The sequence below is a fragment of the Giraffa tippelskirchi genome, chromosome 4 (genome assembly GCF_054371585.1).
Source record: "Giraffa tippelskirchi isolate mGirTip1 chromosome 4, T2T-mGirTip1v1.2.pri, whole genome shotgun sequence".
Taxonomy (NCBI): Eukaryota; Metazoa; Chordata; class Mammalia; order Artiodactyla; family Giraffidae; genus Giraffa; species Giraffa tippelskirchi.
Genome location: NC_137278.1, coordinates 132,200,874 through 132,215,385, shown reverse-complemented (window position 1 = coordinate 132,215,385; position 14,512 = coordinate 132,200,874). Strand labels below are relative to the sequence as shown.

The 14,512-nt window shown below is 41.6% G+C and overlaps 2 protein-coding genes and 1 pseudogene across 15 annotated transcripts in view; 1 reads left to right on the top strand and 2 right to left on the bottom strand.

The window, feature by feature from the left end:
* Positions 1-2,993: 2,993 nt before the first annotated feature.
* On the bottom strand, positions 2,994-3,430 carry LOC145545651 (midkine pseudogene; annotated as a pseudogene).
* Positions 3,431-5,335: 1,905 nt separating this feature from the next.
* LOC145547346 (tubulin alpha-1A chain) lies at positions 5,336-13,281 on the bottom strand. Of its 3 annotated transcripts, XM_081596709.1 has the most exons (6): positions 13,181-13,281; positions 10,924-11,146; positions 10,632-10,780; positions 9,355-10,281; positions 7,398-9,064; positions 5,336-6,370 (listed from the first exon to the last, which is right to left on the bottom strand). In XM_081596709.1, the coding sequence occupies exons 1-5, from the start codon at positions 13,181-13,183 to the stop codon at positions 9,011-9,013; spliced, it is 1,356 nt and encodes a 451-aa protein (XP_081452835.1). In that variant the 5' UTR covers positions 13,184-13,281; the 3' UTR covers positions 5,336-6,370; positions 7,398-9,010. The 3 variants fall into 3 exon arrangements, with proteins under 3 accessions (XP_081452835.1, XP_081452836.1, XP_081452834.1); XM_081596710.1 differs by lacking the exons at positions 5,336-6,370; positions 7,398-9,064 and having other exon boundaries at positions 9,093-10,281; positions 12,660-13,281; XM_081596708.1 differs by lacking the exons at positions 5,336-6,370; positions 7,398-9,064 and having other exon boundaries at positions 9,093-10,281.
* LOC145547347 (tubulin alpha-1C chain-like) overlaps positions 12,969-14,512 on the top strand; it is a 92,902-nt gene continuing 91,358 nt past the window's right edge. For all 12 annotated transcript variants that reach the window (XM_081596720.1, XM_081596726.1, XM_081596717.1 and 9 more), the window contains exon 1: positions 12,969-13,427. The gene's annotated coding sequence lies outside the window, so the exon portion shown is untranslated. The remainder of the gene's footprint in view (positions 13,428-14,512) is intronic.

Sequence of the window (14,512 nt, the reverse complement as noted above, 5' to 3'; positions counted from 1 at the left end):
TTATTTTACTTTTTAATATGAAGAAATTGTTACATACAGGGTAATTGTAAAATTTATATGATGTCTCAAGACAACTATTCTTTTTGCTTTCAATTTTTTAATTTTGATTTTTCTCCAGATTGTTGTAACCTCATAGATTAAATAGCTAGGTAAATGTGTTTTAATATTAACAACCCAATTTAAAAGTGAGTGAAGGACTTGGAATAGACATTTCTCCAAAGAAGATATCCGAATAATCAATAAGTACATTAAAAGATACTGAGCATCAGTAATCTTTTGGGAAATGCAAATCAAAGCCAGAATGAAGTGCCACCTAACACCCACTAGCATGGCTACTATAAAAAAAAGAAAAACAAGGGGAGTTCTCTGGTGGTCTAGTAGTTAGGATTCCACACTTTCACTGCTGTGGCCTGGGTTCAATTCCTGAGGGGGGAAAAAAAAACCAAACCAGAAAATAACAAGTGTTGGCAAGGATATATAGCAATTGGAAACTTTATACACTGTTGGTGGGAAAGTAAAATGGTTTGGTCTCTTTGGAAAATAGTTGGGGACTCCTCAAAAAAAAAATCATACACAGAGTTACCATATATTATGATCCAACAACTCCACTTCCGGGTATAAAACTAAAAAAATTGAAAGGGTCTAAAAGAGATGTTTATATACCCGTGTTCATGACAGCATTATTCACAATAGCCAAAAGATATTGAAAACCCTAATGTTCATCAAGGGATGAATGGATAAACAAAATAACATTTGCCTTGTCAGAGGTTAATAGGAAAACTGTGACCAAACCTAGGTGGACAGTTGCAAGAACAAAGGATTCTGCCACCAAGAAGTTTGCAGTGACCAACCACACCCCCTTACCTTTCAAAGAAGCTTGAATTATAACTTGGAGAAAGTGGGTCTTTGGGACAGTAGCCCACTGTCTTCTCAGTCTGCTGGCTTTCTGAATAAAGTCACTATTCCTTGCCCCAACAACTTGTCTCTTGATTTATTGACCTGGGCTGTGGCAAGCAGTACAAGCTTAGACTCAGTAACACCATTTATGCTACTTTCTGTCTCTATGTTTTGTCAGTAGTTGCGGCTTGTTGGCTCTAGAACTCAGGCTCAGTAGTTGTGGCAATAGGCTTAGTTGCCACATGGCATGTGGAATCTTCCCAGACCAGGGATTGAACCCATGGTTCCCTTCAGTGGCAGGCAGATTCATTACCACTGGACTACCAGGGAAGTCTCTATTTTTTTATTTTTAATATTTTGCCACACCATGTGGGATCTTAGTTCCCTGACCAGAGATTGAATCCGCACCCTTGGCATTGAAAGTGCTGAGTCCTAACCTCTGGATCACCTGGGAATTCCCTTGTTTTTCTCTTTCTGACTTACGTCACTTAGTATGATAATCTCTAGGTCCATCCATGTTGCTGCTAATGGCACTATTTCATTTTGAGGGGATGCTGAGTAGTATTCCATATATGCACTACGTTTTCTTTATCCATTCATCTGTTGATGGGCATTTAGCTTGCTTCCATGTCTTGGGCTTCAGAAGCTTGGACTTTCCCAGTGGCTCAGATGGTAAAGAATCCACCTGCAATGCAGGAGACCCAGGTTCAATTCCTGGGTCAGGAAGATCCCTTTGAGAGGGGAGTGGCAACCCACTCCAGTATTCTTGCCTGGAGAATTCCATGGACAAAGGGGCCTGGTGGGCTATAGTCCATGGGGTCACAAAGTCAGACATGCCTGAGTGACTAACACACCATGTCTTGGCTATTGTAAATAGTGCAGCTTTGAACATTGGGGATGCATGTGTCTTCAAATTAGAGTTTTCTCTGGATATATGCTCAGGAGTGGGATTGCTGGATTGTATGGCAAGTCTACTTTTAATTTTTTAAGGAACCTCCAGTGTTGTCGTTGTTCAGTCACTAAGTCGTGTCTTTGTGACCCCATGGACTGTAGCACACTAGGCTTCCTGTCCTTAACTGTCTCCCCGAGTTTGCTCAAACTCACCTCCATCCTGCTTTCCATAGTGGCTGCCCCAATTTACATTCCCACCAACAGTGTAGGAGGGTTCCCTTTCTGCCATACTCTCTCCAGCATTTGTTATTTGTGGCCTTTTTAATGATGGTCATTCTGACTGGTGTGATGTGGTACCTCATTGTAGTTTTTTTTTTTAATTTTTTAAAATTTATTTTTGGCTGCAATGGGTGTTCATTGCTATGTGTGGCCTTTCTCTAGTAGCAGCAAGCAGGGACTACTCTCTAACTGTGGTGTTCAGGTTTCTCATTTCGGTGGCTTGTCTTGTTGCAGAGCATGGGCTCTAGAGCACACAGGCTTCAGTAGTTGTGGCACTCAGACTCAGTTGCCCTGTGTACGTGAAATCTTCCTAGACCAGGAATTGAACCCAACCCATGTCCCTGCATTGTCAGGCAGACCTTAACCACTGAACCACCAGGGAAGTCCCTTCATTGTAGCTTTGATTTGCATTTCTCTAATAGTGATGTTGAGCATCTTTTCAAATGCGTGTTGACCATCTGTATGTCTTCTTTGGAGAAATGTCTATTTAGGTCCTCTGCTCAGACAGAGGAGCCTGGCAGGCTACAAGCCCATGGGGTCGCAAAGAGTCGGACACGACTGAGCAACTAACACTTTGGGTTTTTTTAAAATTAAGAGGAAAACTTTCATGGGGGTGGGGTTGTGGTGCAGAAAGGACACTTATTTTATTTAATTCTTAGTAATGACATCACTAGGGAAAGAGAAGTGGGTCCAGGGGAATCAGATTCCTTTGAGGGATGCGCAAGCTGCCCAGAATCCCTTCTCCCTCCCCACTTTGGGCACTTCGGGTGGGTGTGGGTGAGTGAAAGGGAAGAAACAGGGCATGATTGATAAAGCTTACTAGGAGGCAAAAGGTGCTGATGGGTTACATCTTGGGCCTGTGGAGGGAGGATGTGGGCCTGGGCTCCCAGTAAATCCAGGGGCTCTTTTGCATCCAGGCCTGGCCGCTAGCCCTTTTCCTTCACTTTCTTGACTTTGGCCTTGGCTTTGGTCTTGGGAGTGCAGGACTTGGTCACATGGATGGTCTAATGGCACTGGGCATTGTACTGTGCCTCCTTCAGGGTGGTGGGCTTTAGTGCCCGTGCCCCCATTGCATGCCCCACAAGGTCTCAAACTTGTACTTGCAGTCGGCTCCAAACCCCTCCTTCCTTCTTCCAGTGCATCTGGGCACCTGGCACTGGATGCACAGAGTCTGGGCCCTATAGGTCCCCTGGCAGCAACTGACACCACAGTCTTTGTGGCTGAGGGTGCAGGGCCTCCAGGTCCACTCCACGCACTCGCTCCCTGGGCCTTCCATCTTCACTTTGTCTTTCTTTTTGGCCACCTCTGAGGTGAGCACCAGCAGAGTGAGGAGGGCAAGGAGGAGGAAGCCTGGGCACTGCATCCTGAATGGGGAGCATGGGTCAGAGTTCCCACTGGGGGCTGCAGGTGTGGACCTCCCACCCTTTGCCCCAGTTTCCAGACCCAAAGTGTTGGGCAGCTACTGCAGTGGCAGCGAATTGTGGTGGGGGCTGGCCCCTTGCTGCCAGCCTGGGCACACAGCAGGAGGAATCTCCCCAGTGGTCACCTGGAGCCCGGGAGGCAGCTCAGACTCCCACTCCACTTCCAGACCCCAGGTTGTCAGCAGGGGAGGTGCTCAAGCCCCTTCAGGCTCTTTTGGGCCCTGCAGGCTCAGTTGGGTTAGTTTGGTTTTTGTTATTGAGCTGTATGAGCTATTTGTATATTTTGTTCTGAAACTTTTTATCTCTATATGAATAGAAAAGATTTATATCTTTAAAAGCCTCCAGGATGGGCTATTGTGTCTATTTCAGGATATAGGCAACATTGTTTATTTGCCACATGGCACAGTTTATGGGATCTTAGTTCCCTGACCAGGGATTGAACCTGTGCCCTCAGCAAAGAAAGCAGAGTCCTAATCACTGGACAGCCAGGGAATTCCCATGACATTTTTAACTTATAGGAAAAGTAGTAGAATACAAAGGTTAAAGTAAAAGAAACAGGTCCAATATGGTCCAGATTTGTTCTTTCCTATTACAGTAATTGCCAGAGGCTGGGGGAGGGTTGAGTGGGAATTGTTTAATGAGTATGGAATTTTAGTTTTGCAAGATGAAAAGAATTCAAGGGATTGGTTGCATAATAGTGTGAATGCACTTTACACTACTGAACTGTATACTTAAAAAATGGTTAAAATAGTAAATTTTATTCTATGTGTGTTTTACCACAATTAAAAATCAAGTAAAACTGAGAGTTCCCTGGGGGTTCAATCCCTGGTTGGGGAACTAAGAGTCCACAATCCTCATGGCAAAAAAAAAAAAAATTAATTAATTAAAATAAATAGTATATACAAATAAAAAAACAAAGTGTTTTAAAATTATTTAAATTCTAATCTTAAAAGTATTTCCTTAAAAATTTATAAAATTTATTTTAAATTTATTTATAGCATGGTAGTTTATGTTAAATGTAGTTTGTAATTGAGAAAATATAAAAGCAAAAGGTTTAAAATCTCATTCTTGATGGTTTACAAACTGTTTAAAAATGCTGAGTCATCTTCAGTGTGCACCTGCTAATTAACATCCATATATTTGTTCATTTTTTCCCTCTGTCTTTGTTGTTCTGTTTCATTTTGGATACTTTTTATTGTTATGTCTTCAGTTCATTGATCTTTTCTTCTGTGGTGTCTAATCGACTGTTCAGCTTTTGTTTTTGTCACACTGTGCAATATGTGGGATCTTCATTCCCCCACACCTGCCTCCTGCAATGAAGCTCAGAATCGTAACCATTGGACGACTAGGTAAGTTCTCTGTTTATCCCATTTACTATTTTTTTTTTTGAAATCTCAGATATATTTTTCATCTCTAGAAGTTTTTTCTGTATCTCTACTTTCTTGAACATGTCATATAATTATAATAACTTTTAAGATTTTTGTTTACTAATAACATTAATGAATTATTTCATTTATTCTGGTATATGATACTTTCTAAATAACAATATCAATATTATTAATAGAAATATGATTATTGAAAGCAGGTTTTTTTTTGGAGTTCCTTTTCTTTCTTAGACCATATACTTACTATGGATATACAATTAAATTACTTCTTTTTTTTTTGGCCACCCCCTGCAGTGTGTGGGATTTTAGGTCCCCCAAACCAGGGATTGAACCCTGGGCCCTTAGCAGTGAGAACATGGAGTTCTAACCACTGAACCAGCAGGGAATTCCCAAAATACTATGATTTAAAGTCACTTGAAATAATCCTCCAGTTTGTAAATAAGCCACCAACTTCATACTTGGTTAGATTGATTTGTTTCATTTTGCTTTGGATTGTTAGATATTTTTTCCACCTTGATTTAATTCATTTGTATAATACATAATACAGTTACATGTTTCTACAGTCAAATGATATAAAAAATACATTCAAAGAAGACTGGCTAGACCATATTCCTTTCCCCTACAAGTAATTTTAAAAATTTGTTTTGGTTTATGCTTCCATTGTTTGTTTGTTTAATCGTGGTAAGATATTACAAACATAAAATGTACTATTTTAACCTTTTAAAAAAACTGAAATATAGGTGATTTACAATATTATAGAAGTTTTAGGTGTTCAATATAGAGATTCAATATAATTTATAGATTCAGTTCAGTTTAGTCACTCAGTCGTGTCCAACTCTTTGCGACCCCATGAACCGCAGCACGCCAGGCCTCCCTGTCCATCACCAACTCCCTGAGTCCACCCAAACCCATGTCCATTGAGTCAGTGATGCCATCCAACCATCTCATCCTCTGTCGTCCCCTCCTTCTCCTGCTCTCAATTTTTCCCAGCATCAGGGTCTTTTCCAATGAGTCAGCTCTTCGCATCAAGTGGCCAAAGTATTGGAGTTTCAGCTTATACTTCATTTAAAGTTATTACAAAATATTATGTCAACTATGTTGTTTTTGTTGTTCAGTTGCCCAGTCATGTCTGACTGTTTGTGACCCCATGGACTGCAGCATGCCAGGCCTCCCTTTCCCTCACCATCTCTCAGAGTTTGCCCAAGTTCATGTTCATAGCATCCAGTGATGCTGTCCAGCCATCTTATCCTCTGATGCCCTCTTCTCCTTCTGCCTTCAATCTTTCCCAACATCAGGGACTTTTTCAATGAGTCGTCTATTCACATCAGATAACCAAAATACTGGAGCTTCACCTTCAGCATCAGTCCTTTTAGTGAATATTAAGGGTTGATCTCCCTTAGGATTGACTGGTTTGATATCCTTGCTGTCCAAGGGACTTTGAGGAGTCCTCTCCAGCACCACAGTTCGAAGTCGTCAATTCTTTGGCATTCAACTACACTTCAATGAAAATAAAAGTTATTATAAAATAATGGCTATATTTCTCTGTGCTGTACAATATATCCCTGTTGCTTACATTTTAACCTCTTTTAAATGTCCAGTTGAAGTTGTCGCATTAAGTACATTCACATTGTTGTGCAACCATCACCACTATTTATCATTCCAAACAGATGAAACAGTGTATCCTTTAAACAATAACTTCCCATTATATGCTTCCCCCCATGCCCTGGGAACTCCTATTCTATTTTCTGTCTCTATGAATTTGACCATTCTAGTTACCTCATAAGTGGAATGAGTCTATACTTGCTTTTAAAAAAAATTATTTATTTTTGGCTGTGCTGGTTTTCATTGCTGCATGTGGGCTTTCTTTAGTTGTAGTGAGTGGGAGCTACTCTTCGTGTGGCTTCTCATTGCAGAGGCTTCTCTTGTTGTGGATCACCATCTTTAGGCAAGTGGGCTTCAGTAGTTGCGGCTCTCTGGCTCTAGAGCTTGGACTCAGCAGTTGTGGCACACGAGCTTAGTTGCTCCGCGGCATGTGGGATCCTCTGGGGCTCAAACCTGTGTTCCCTGCATTAACAGGTGAGTTCTTATTCACTGTGCCACCAGGAAAGTACCAATATTTGTTTTTTTGTGTGTGTCTGGCTTATGCGTAATGTCCTCAAAATTCATTCATGTTATAGCATATGTCAAAATTTCCTTCTCTAAGACTGAATAATATTCCATTGCCTGTATATTATATTTTGTTCATTCATCAATTCATGAATATTAGAGCTGCTTCCACCTTTTGGCTATTGTGAATAATGCTGCTGTGAGCACGGGTGTACAAATATCTGCGTTCCTGCTTTCAATTCTTTTGGGTATTTACCCAGAAATGGAATTTCTGGATCATATGGTAATTCTATTCAATGTTTTTAGTAATTTTTTACATTAACTTTTTTAAGCTAAACAAAAACTATAATGAGCTCATGGATTTTAACAAATTTTGTACGGTTAAATCCATTGCAGTACTATAGTTTTCAATACTCACATTGTATCATCAGTGAGAGCCTCTTCAATTGACTCCTGTGTCTTTTTGGTTTGACTTTGGTCTTTTATATTTTCCCTGCTTTCTGGAATGAGAAAAAAAATTGAGGCTGAACTTGTGTATTTCATGCTCCAGGCTTGGGATCAGTCATTTCTCTAAAATGTCCTGGTTCTGATATTTATGATTGAGATTAAGATCATAGGGCTTTCAACTCTATGATTTTTATGTTTGTTCCTATTTTATCTTATACTTGACTCTTCTAGCCAATGACCACTGTACATCTACCTTGTATCATATTTTGCTATATGCTGGGAGTGTAGATTAAACGCTGACATTTGATCTCGTTTCCACACTAGTTTTTTATCTGAATGAGCAAAACCTTTTACTCTTGGGCATCGAATCTGTTTCCATTAACTTTAGTTAAAACTGCTGAGCAGAACTCCCCTCTTGGTCCAGTAGCTAAGACTCTGCACTTGCAATACAGGGGACCCAGGGTTTGATCCCTGATGAGGGAACTAGATCCCACATGCTTCAGCTATGAACTCACTAAAGATCCCTCATGCAATTAAAGATCCTGCATCCACAACGAAGATCGGAGATCTTGAGTGTCACAACTAAGACCCAGCACAGCCAAATAGATAAATATTAAAAAAAAAAAAACTGCTAAGGAATACTGGATTGACTTTCAAATTAGTTGATCTTATTTATTTCTATTAACTTACACTAAACTGAATATAGTACTACAATACTATTATACCCCTTAGTTTGCAGCACCAAAGAAAAAATAGATTAAATGGGTAGTTAATACCAGAAAATCATTTCATCATCACTGGGTATTATCCCAGAACAAGGTAACATGATGGCACAAGACAACTTGCTGTTCCTGGGTTCTTAGCCTTTTCACCAGTTGGACTGGCAGCTGACCTCTATTGCTGAAGTCCTTAGTCCAAAACTGTTTCTTTCACCATGTTGGTTGTTGTCTACAATTACACTATTAGAGTTATATCCTTTGAAGTTATTGTCTCATATTAAAATAAGAAAATCCTTTGAGAATTAAAGTTCAGATACAAAATTAATACATTAGAGTGAATAAGTGTATCAGGCTTTTTTTGTGATATTCAGCTAAAAATAAATTTGGAGAGAAGAAAGTAAAGGACTAGGTCTAGTATAGTAGGAAACTGCTTGGAGAGAACAGACATCTTTTTAGAACCCAGGGCAGAGGAAGCATGATGGCACTAGACACTTGCCAAGGGGATGAGGCACATGAAAATAGGCTTATAAGCCCTCATGATGCATTTGGAATATTCACCATTTTATCTGTTTAGTTCCATGAGACTCAGCAGTCAACCAAATTTTAGTTGTGCATTAGATATAATTTCTCAAAGAACCAGGAATTTAACTATTATAATGGTGTCAAAACTTAAAGAGGAGCATGGATGTTACCTAATGGTATTCTTTACCTTTTTTAAAAATCAATTTTTAAAGTTGAAGTACAGTTTATTTACATCTAATTATAATTTTTAGGTATGTATTTTACATTTTATGTGTTTTAGAATATACTAGGACAATTTAAAATTAAAAACCAAGTTGCTGTGTAGAATATGTATAAGCCACAGTCAACAGTTATTCTTTCTTCTCAATGTACTGAACAGATGAAAACTTTCGGACACCTGAATAGAAAACACAAGACTGAGCTCATTTAAGACAGGGAATACTTTATTCAAACCCATCAGAGAATGGATAGCTTGGGTCTGTAACAAAGCATCAGGTTTTAAAGCATAGGTCAGTAATTGTATATGAGCGTATACACTGCTACATACAAATTAACTGATCAGACCACAACTTTTCAATGTTTGAAACAGAATAAGCTTCCCTGTAAAAGCAGCACCTTTGTGACATTTTAACTTTAGTATTCCTCTCCTTCTTCCTCTCCCTCTCCTTCCACAGAATCCACACCAACCTCCTCATAATCCTTCTCAAGGGCAGCCATGTCCTCACGGGCCTCAGAAAACTCGCCTTCCTCCATGCCCTCACCCACGTACCAGTGAACAAAGGCACGCTTGGCATACATCAGGTCAAACTTGTGGTCCAGGCGAGCCCAGGCCTCAGCGATGGCTGTGGTGTTGCTCAGCATGCACACAGCTCGCTGTACTTTGGCCAGGTCTCCACCAGGTACCACAGTGGGAGGCTGGTAGTTAATGCCAACCTTGAAGCCAGTGGGGCACCAGTCCACAAACTGGATGGTACGCTTGGTCTTGATGGTGGCAATGGCAGCATTGACATCTTTGGGAACCACGTCGCCACGGTACAACAGGCAGCAGGCCATGTATTTACCATGGCGAGGGTCACATTTCACCATCTGGTTGGCTGGCTCAAAGCAAGCATTGGTGATCTCTGCTACAGAAAGCTGTTCATGGTAGGCTTTCTCAGCAGAGATAACAGGGGCGTATGTGGCCAGAGGGAAGTGGATACGAGGATAGGGCACCAGGTTGGTCTGGAACTCGGTCAGATCCACATTCAGGGCTCCATCAAACCTCAGGGAAGCAGTGATGGAGGACACAATTTGACCTATCAACCTATTCAGGTTAGTATATGTTGGGCGCTCAATGTCGAGGTTTCTACGACAGATGTCATAGATGGCCTCATTGTCTACCATGAAGGCACAATCAGAGTGCTCCAGGGTGGTGTGGGTGGTGAGGATGGAGTTGTAGGGCTCAACGACAGCTGTGGAAACCTGGGGGGCTGGGTAAATGGAGAACTCCAGCTTGGACTTCTTGCCATAATCGACAGAGAGGCGTTCCATCAGCAGGGAGGTGAACCCAGAACCAGTTCCCCCACCAAAGCTGTGGAAAACCAAGAAGCCCTGAAGACCTGTGCACTGGTCAGCCTGTTAAAAAAGGTGAATATAGAAAACAGTTATTACTCTTGGTGATGTCATCATAGTAAAGATTTTCACTTTTCATGTGAATTCCAAAGAATTAGATTGCATTTTGACAGAAACTTTTAAAATGTAGACCTTCCTTAAATTACTCAGCATTTCTTTATTAAAAATATCTTCATGAATATTTATCAAATGACATCAAATAGTCCATATTTTAATTGAACTTTTAAAAAACTATAAAGGAATAATTAACCTCACTATTGCATTTCAGTTGTGTTTGAAAAAAAAAAAAAGAGCATATTTCAAATATCTCCCCTAGGCTCATCAATTTACTTGATTCTTGAGAATAAACATACCAGTTTCCGAATTCGGTCCAAGACGAGGTCAATGATCTCCTTGCCAATGGTGTAGTGACCTCGGGCATAGTTATTGGCGGCATCTTCTTTGCCTGTGATGAGTTGCTCAGGGTGGAAGAGCTGGCGGTAGGTGCCAGTGCGAACCTCATCTGGAAAAGGAAAATGAAGCAGCCACCCATCAGCAACAACCCACACAAGTCTGCTCCACCCCAGGGTATCAGTGGAGCCCACAGGACACACCTCCTGTATCAGACTCCCAGGATTCTCATTGAAGCTACTGAGGTCAACTCACCAATGACTGTGGGTTCCAGGTCTACAAACACTGCCCTGGGCACATGCTTGCCAGCGCCTGTCTCACTGAAGAAGGTGTTGAAGGAGTCGTCTCCTCCGCCAATAGTCTTGTCACTTGGCATCTGGCCATCAGGCTGGATGCCGTGTTCCAGGCAATAGAGCTCCCAGCAGGCATTGCCAATCTGGACACCAGCCTGGCCAACGTGGATGGAGATGCACTCACGCTGTGGGAAGGAAAAGAAAAAATTGTAAAATTAGTTATATTAGCATTTTCAATTTTCAGTAAATTTCCAAAACTATTTCTAGTAATATACAAATATTCTTCAAATTTATTTGAGGTCATATCCATAACATAATAGAAACAGTTAAAGAAAAGCACCTGCTACAAATGCTGCAGATGGGTGTGGTCTGAATAATAAGACTGCACTGTCAAGCACATGGTGCAACCCAATTGTTCCAACAGCCATACTTGAATAGAAGATTTTTCATATTTAAAAAAGTCAAGCACAAAATTTTTGTAAAATGAAGTAAATTCAATCAGTTAATTGGAATCACTATTACTGCCTCCTTCACCTTTAAAGATGAACATTTCTTCTGATAGGACTTGGTATTTCAATATGGACATCTGTACTGCAGCTGAGGCTAGAAGCCACACCCTTCTGCAGTCTATCTGCAGAATCCATCAGTATTAGGGGGTTAGAAGCTAAACAAGGACTGTCTCCTGCATTGCTGCATTTGCTGTGCCTGGTGCCAGCCTGTACTGTCTGCTACATTATTTAACAGAGCAAGCTCTATTTCCAGCATCTGCCTACATGATCTCATTGTGCTATCTGCCAGTTTTCCTCTTCTGACCCAGCCTGGGACCATATGCCTAAATTGAAATGAATTAATGAAGATGCACTAGAACAAAAAAGACAGCTGCACAAGAGTATAAGTCTTCTTTGTCTGCAGCATTTTCATTATTTAAAAATGTTTTCCCAGAATCTTCTCCACTGCAAAAAACTGAAAAATTATTAGTATCTTTAAAACAACAGTTCCTAAACTAGAAATAAATAGAATATGAAAAGCTATCAAGCTTAAAGCCCAGTGAAAGGATAATGAAATTTTTATATAAAACAACAAAATAATGTTTTCATTCTGAAATTTCGTACCCACCACAGAATATTCATATTCATTACATTCAGTAGAGAGTGTCCCCTCTGTAGCCTTTACAGTTACAACTTCCTTTGTCTGTCCATTGTCTAGTCATTGACAAATCGGGGTGGGGTGGGGGTGGGGGTGGTGAGGAAGGGCGTTTCCCTGGGTCCTCCGCGTTAGAGCACCCTGGCTCACAAAATCGGCCTTTTCTCTCGCTGAACGAGCGATCAAGACAGACACACCGGAGTCAGCCAGGGCGGGGCGGCCCCAGACCAGACATTAAAGGGCTTGTCACGTGAACTGTGACTTTGCTCCTCAAGAAAAAAAAATTTTTTAATCTAAGTTTTGACAGTGAATGAAAAATCTTTTACCGCCTACGGTTCTGCAAAGATGAAAGGCTTGTTAAAAGTCTTTCTGACAGAGGAGGCTTAGTGAGGACGAACCCCGCCCAGAGGCTCCAAGGCCAGAGAAGCAGAAACAAACAACTCCGCCCCTGCGCCGCCTCGACGCCGGCCGCCACTAACCATTTTCCCTGTTAATACATGGGTGTCTTTCTAAAATGCCAACGAACTGGCGAGGGATCCTTTTTTTAATACTAACCTCAGGCTCCGCTTTGTCGCTTTCCTTCTCTCCCCGAGTCTTCTTCCCAGATACACCCACCGACCCCCGTCTTTTCGGTCGACGACTCCTCTCCCTGTCCCCGGGGAACAACGCGAGGAAGGGCCTCTCGGAGTCACACGACTATCCTGCGCACACTGGGGCCGAGCAGGCGACGCCAAGACCGCCCTGCCTGCCCCAGCCCCTTTTCATGACCGACAGATGGGTTGCTGCACGCGGCTGCCAGGGGCTCGGAAAACAAAACCTCCCTAGGCGCCGCCTTTGTTCCCCCTCACCGACCAGCCGCGCCCTGGATGCAGTCGTGGCGGGGCTCCTGCACCCCGAACTAAGGCGGCGGCCGGGCTCAAGGATCCCGGGCAGACAAAGCTAAACCTCGCAAATAAAGCGTAAAGCTACTCTTACCCAAATGAGTTGTAAAGGACAAAGGTCTTAAGATTTTCCAAGGAGACCCTGGGAGGCTGACCCCACCCAGCGTCACAAAGAGCCGGAGGAGACACTCTTACCATAGTTGCTGATTTGCGGCTGCCGAGCAGATGGCGGAGAGGAGGAGAGGTTGTTACTTCTTACAGCGCGACTCTTAGGCGGTCGATGTAAGAGAACCTGCGGCACATGGGCGTCTGCGGCTCCCTATATACAACTCGGTCACCATGGGGATGGGCTGAGGCCTTTTCCTGTTGGTCCAGACCCCTCAATCTGCCCAGAGGAGCCACGACAGAAGAGTGGTGATTGGTGCAAGCGACATGGGATGAGGTAATCTCTCCCCCACCCCTTTTCCCCTAGCATCCATAGACTGCTTGCATCCTTCAGACAAAGAGACTGAGCAAAAACAGTCAGCCGAGCATCCATTACGGGGTGGGGTTGGGAAGGGGTGGGGGGAGGAAAGGAAAGAGAACTGGACTTGGCTGATTTTATATTGTTTAAACCTCAAACTGCAGTTAAAATCATCAATGTAAGGTTTTCCCCCCAACATTTAATCGTAGAATTTGAGATGAAATATTTTAATGGAAAATTACTTTCAGCTTCTCCCGCAAAGTGTACTGAATCCACATTCGGTGAAGATTCAGCATCTCTAATGCTTTAAAAATAAAGTAGAAGAGAAGATAGGAATGATGCTTAAAATGGCTTGGGTAAATGTGTTTTTTTTTTTTAATTAAGAAATTATTCAATAACCATCCAAAATGGTTTCTCAGGTTCAACTAATTTTTTTTCAGACCTTCTTTTGCCATCCTCTCCCTAATAGCTAAACAAAAACAGTAGATGAAAAGAACAATCATACTAAATATGGAAGCACACAAGTAGTTCTAACATGAAGATAATTCAGATCTAATGAACATACCATACTTGCTCTACTAGAAATATTTCAGAAGTCTATGTTGATATATTTTATGTAGTGTATTGTTCCTTAAAATGAATCATCTTTTCTAATATAGAATTGAGAAAATACAAGGAGAGAGAATTGAGTTTAGATGCTAGTACTACCTGTGCATGCAGTTATATTCTGCATTGTTCTCTCTTCTGGAAAGAGAAAAGTTACTGGGACACCACATTAGAAAGGAAGAGAGTTGTATAGTGTGAAAAAGAAGACCATTTTGTAATATTGTCTCCTCCCATAGACAGCTGTGTACATGTCAGCTCAATAACTGCATTTTTTTTAATGTAAATCATATGTGAATTCAGTAAATTCTCCTCTAAGATTGGGCTTCTAACTGTGGGAACTGTAGCCAGCCTCATACAGCTGCTATTCAATCAGAGACTCTGGTGGTTGCTCAATTGCCTCTTGGGACAAAAGGCTTTGCTTGGGAAGTGGACATTCTTTTGCTATTCAGAAAGCTTCC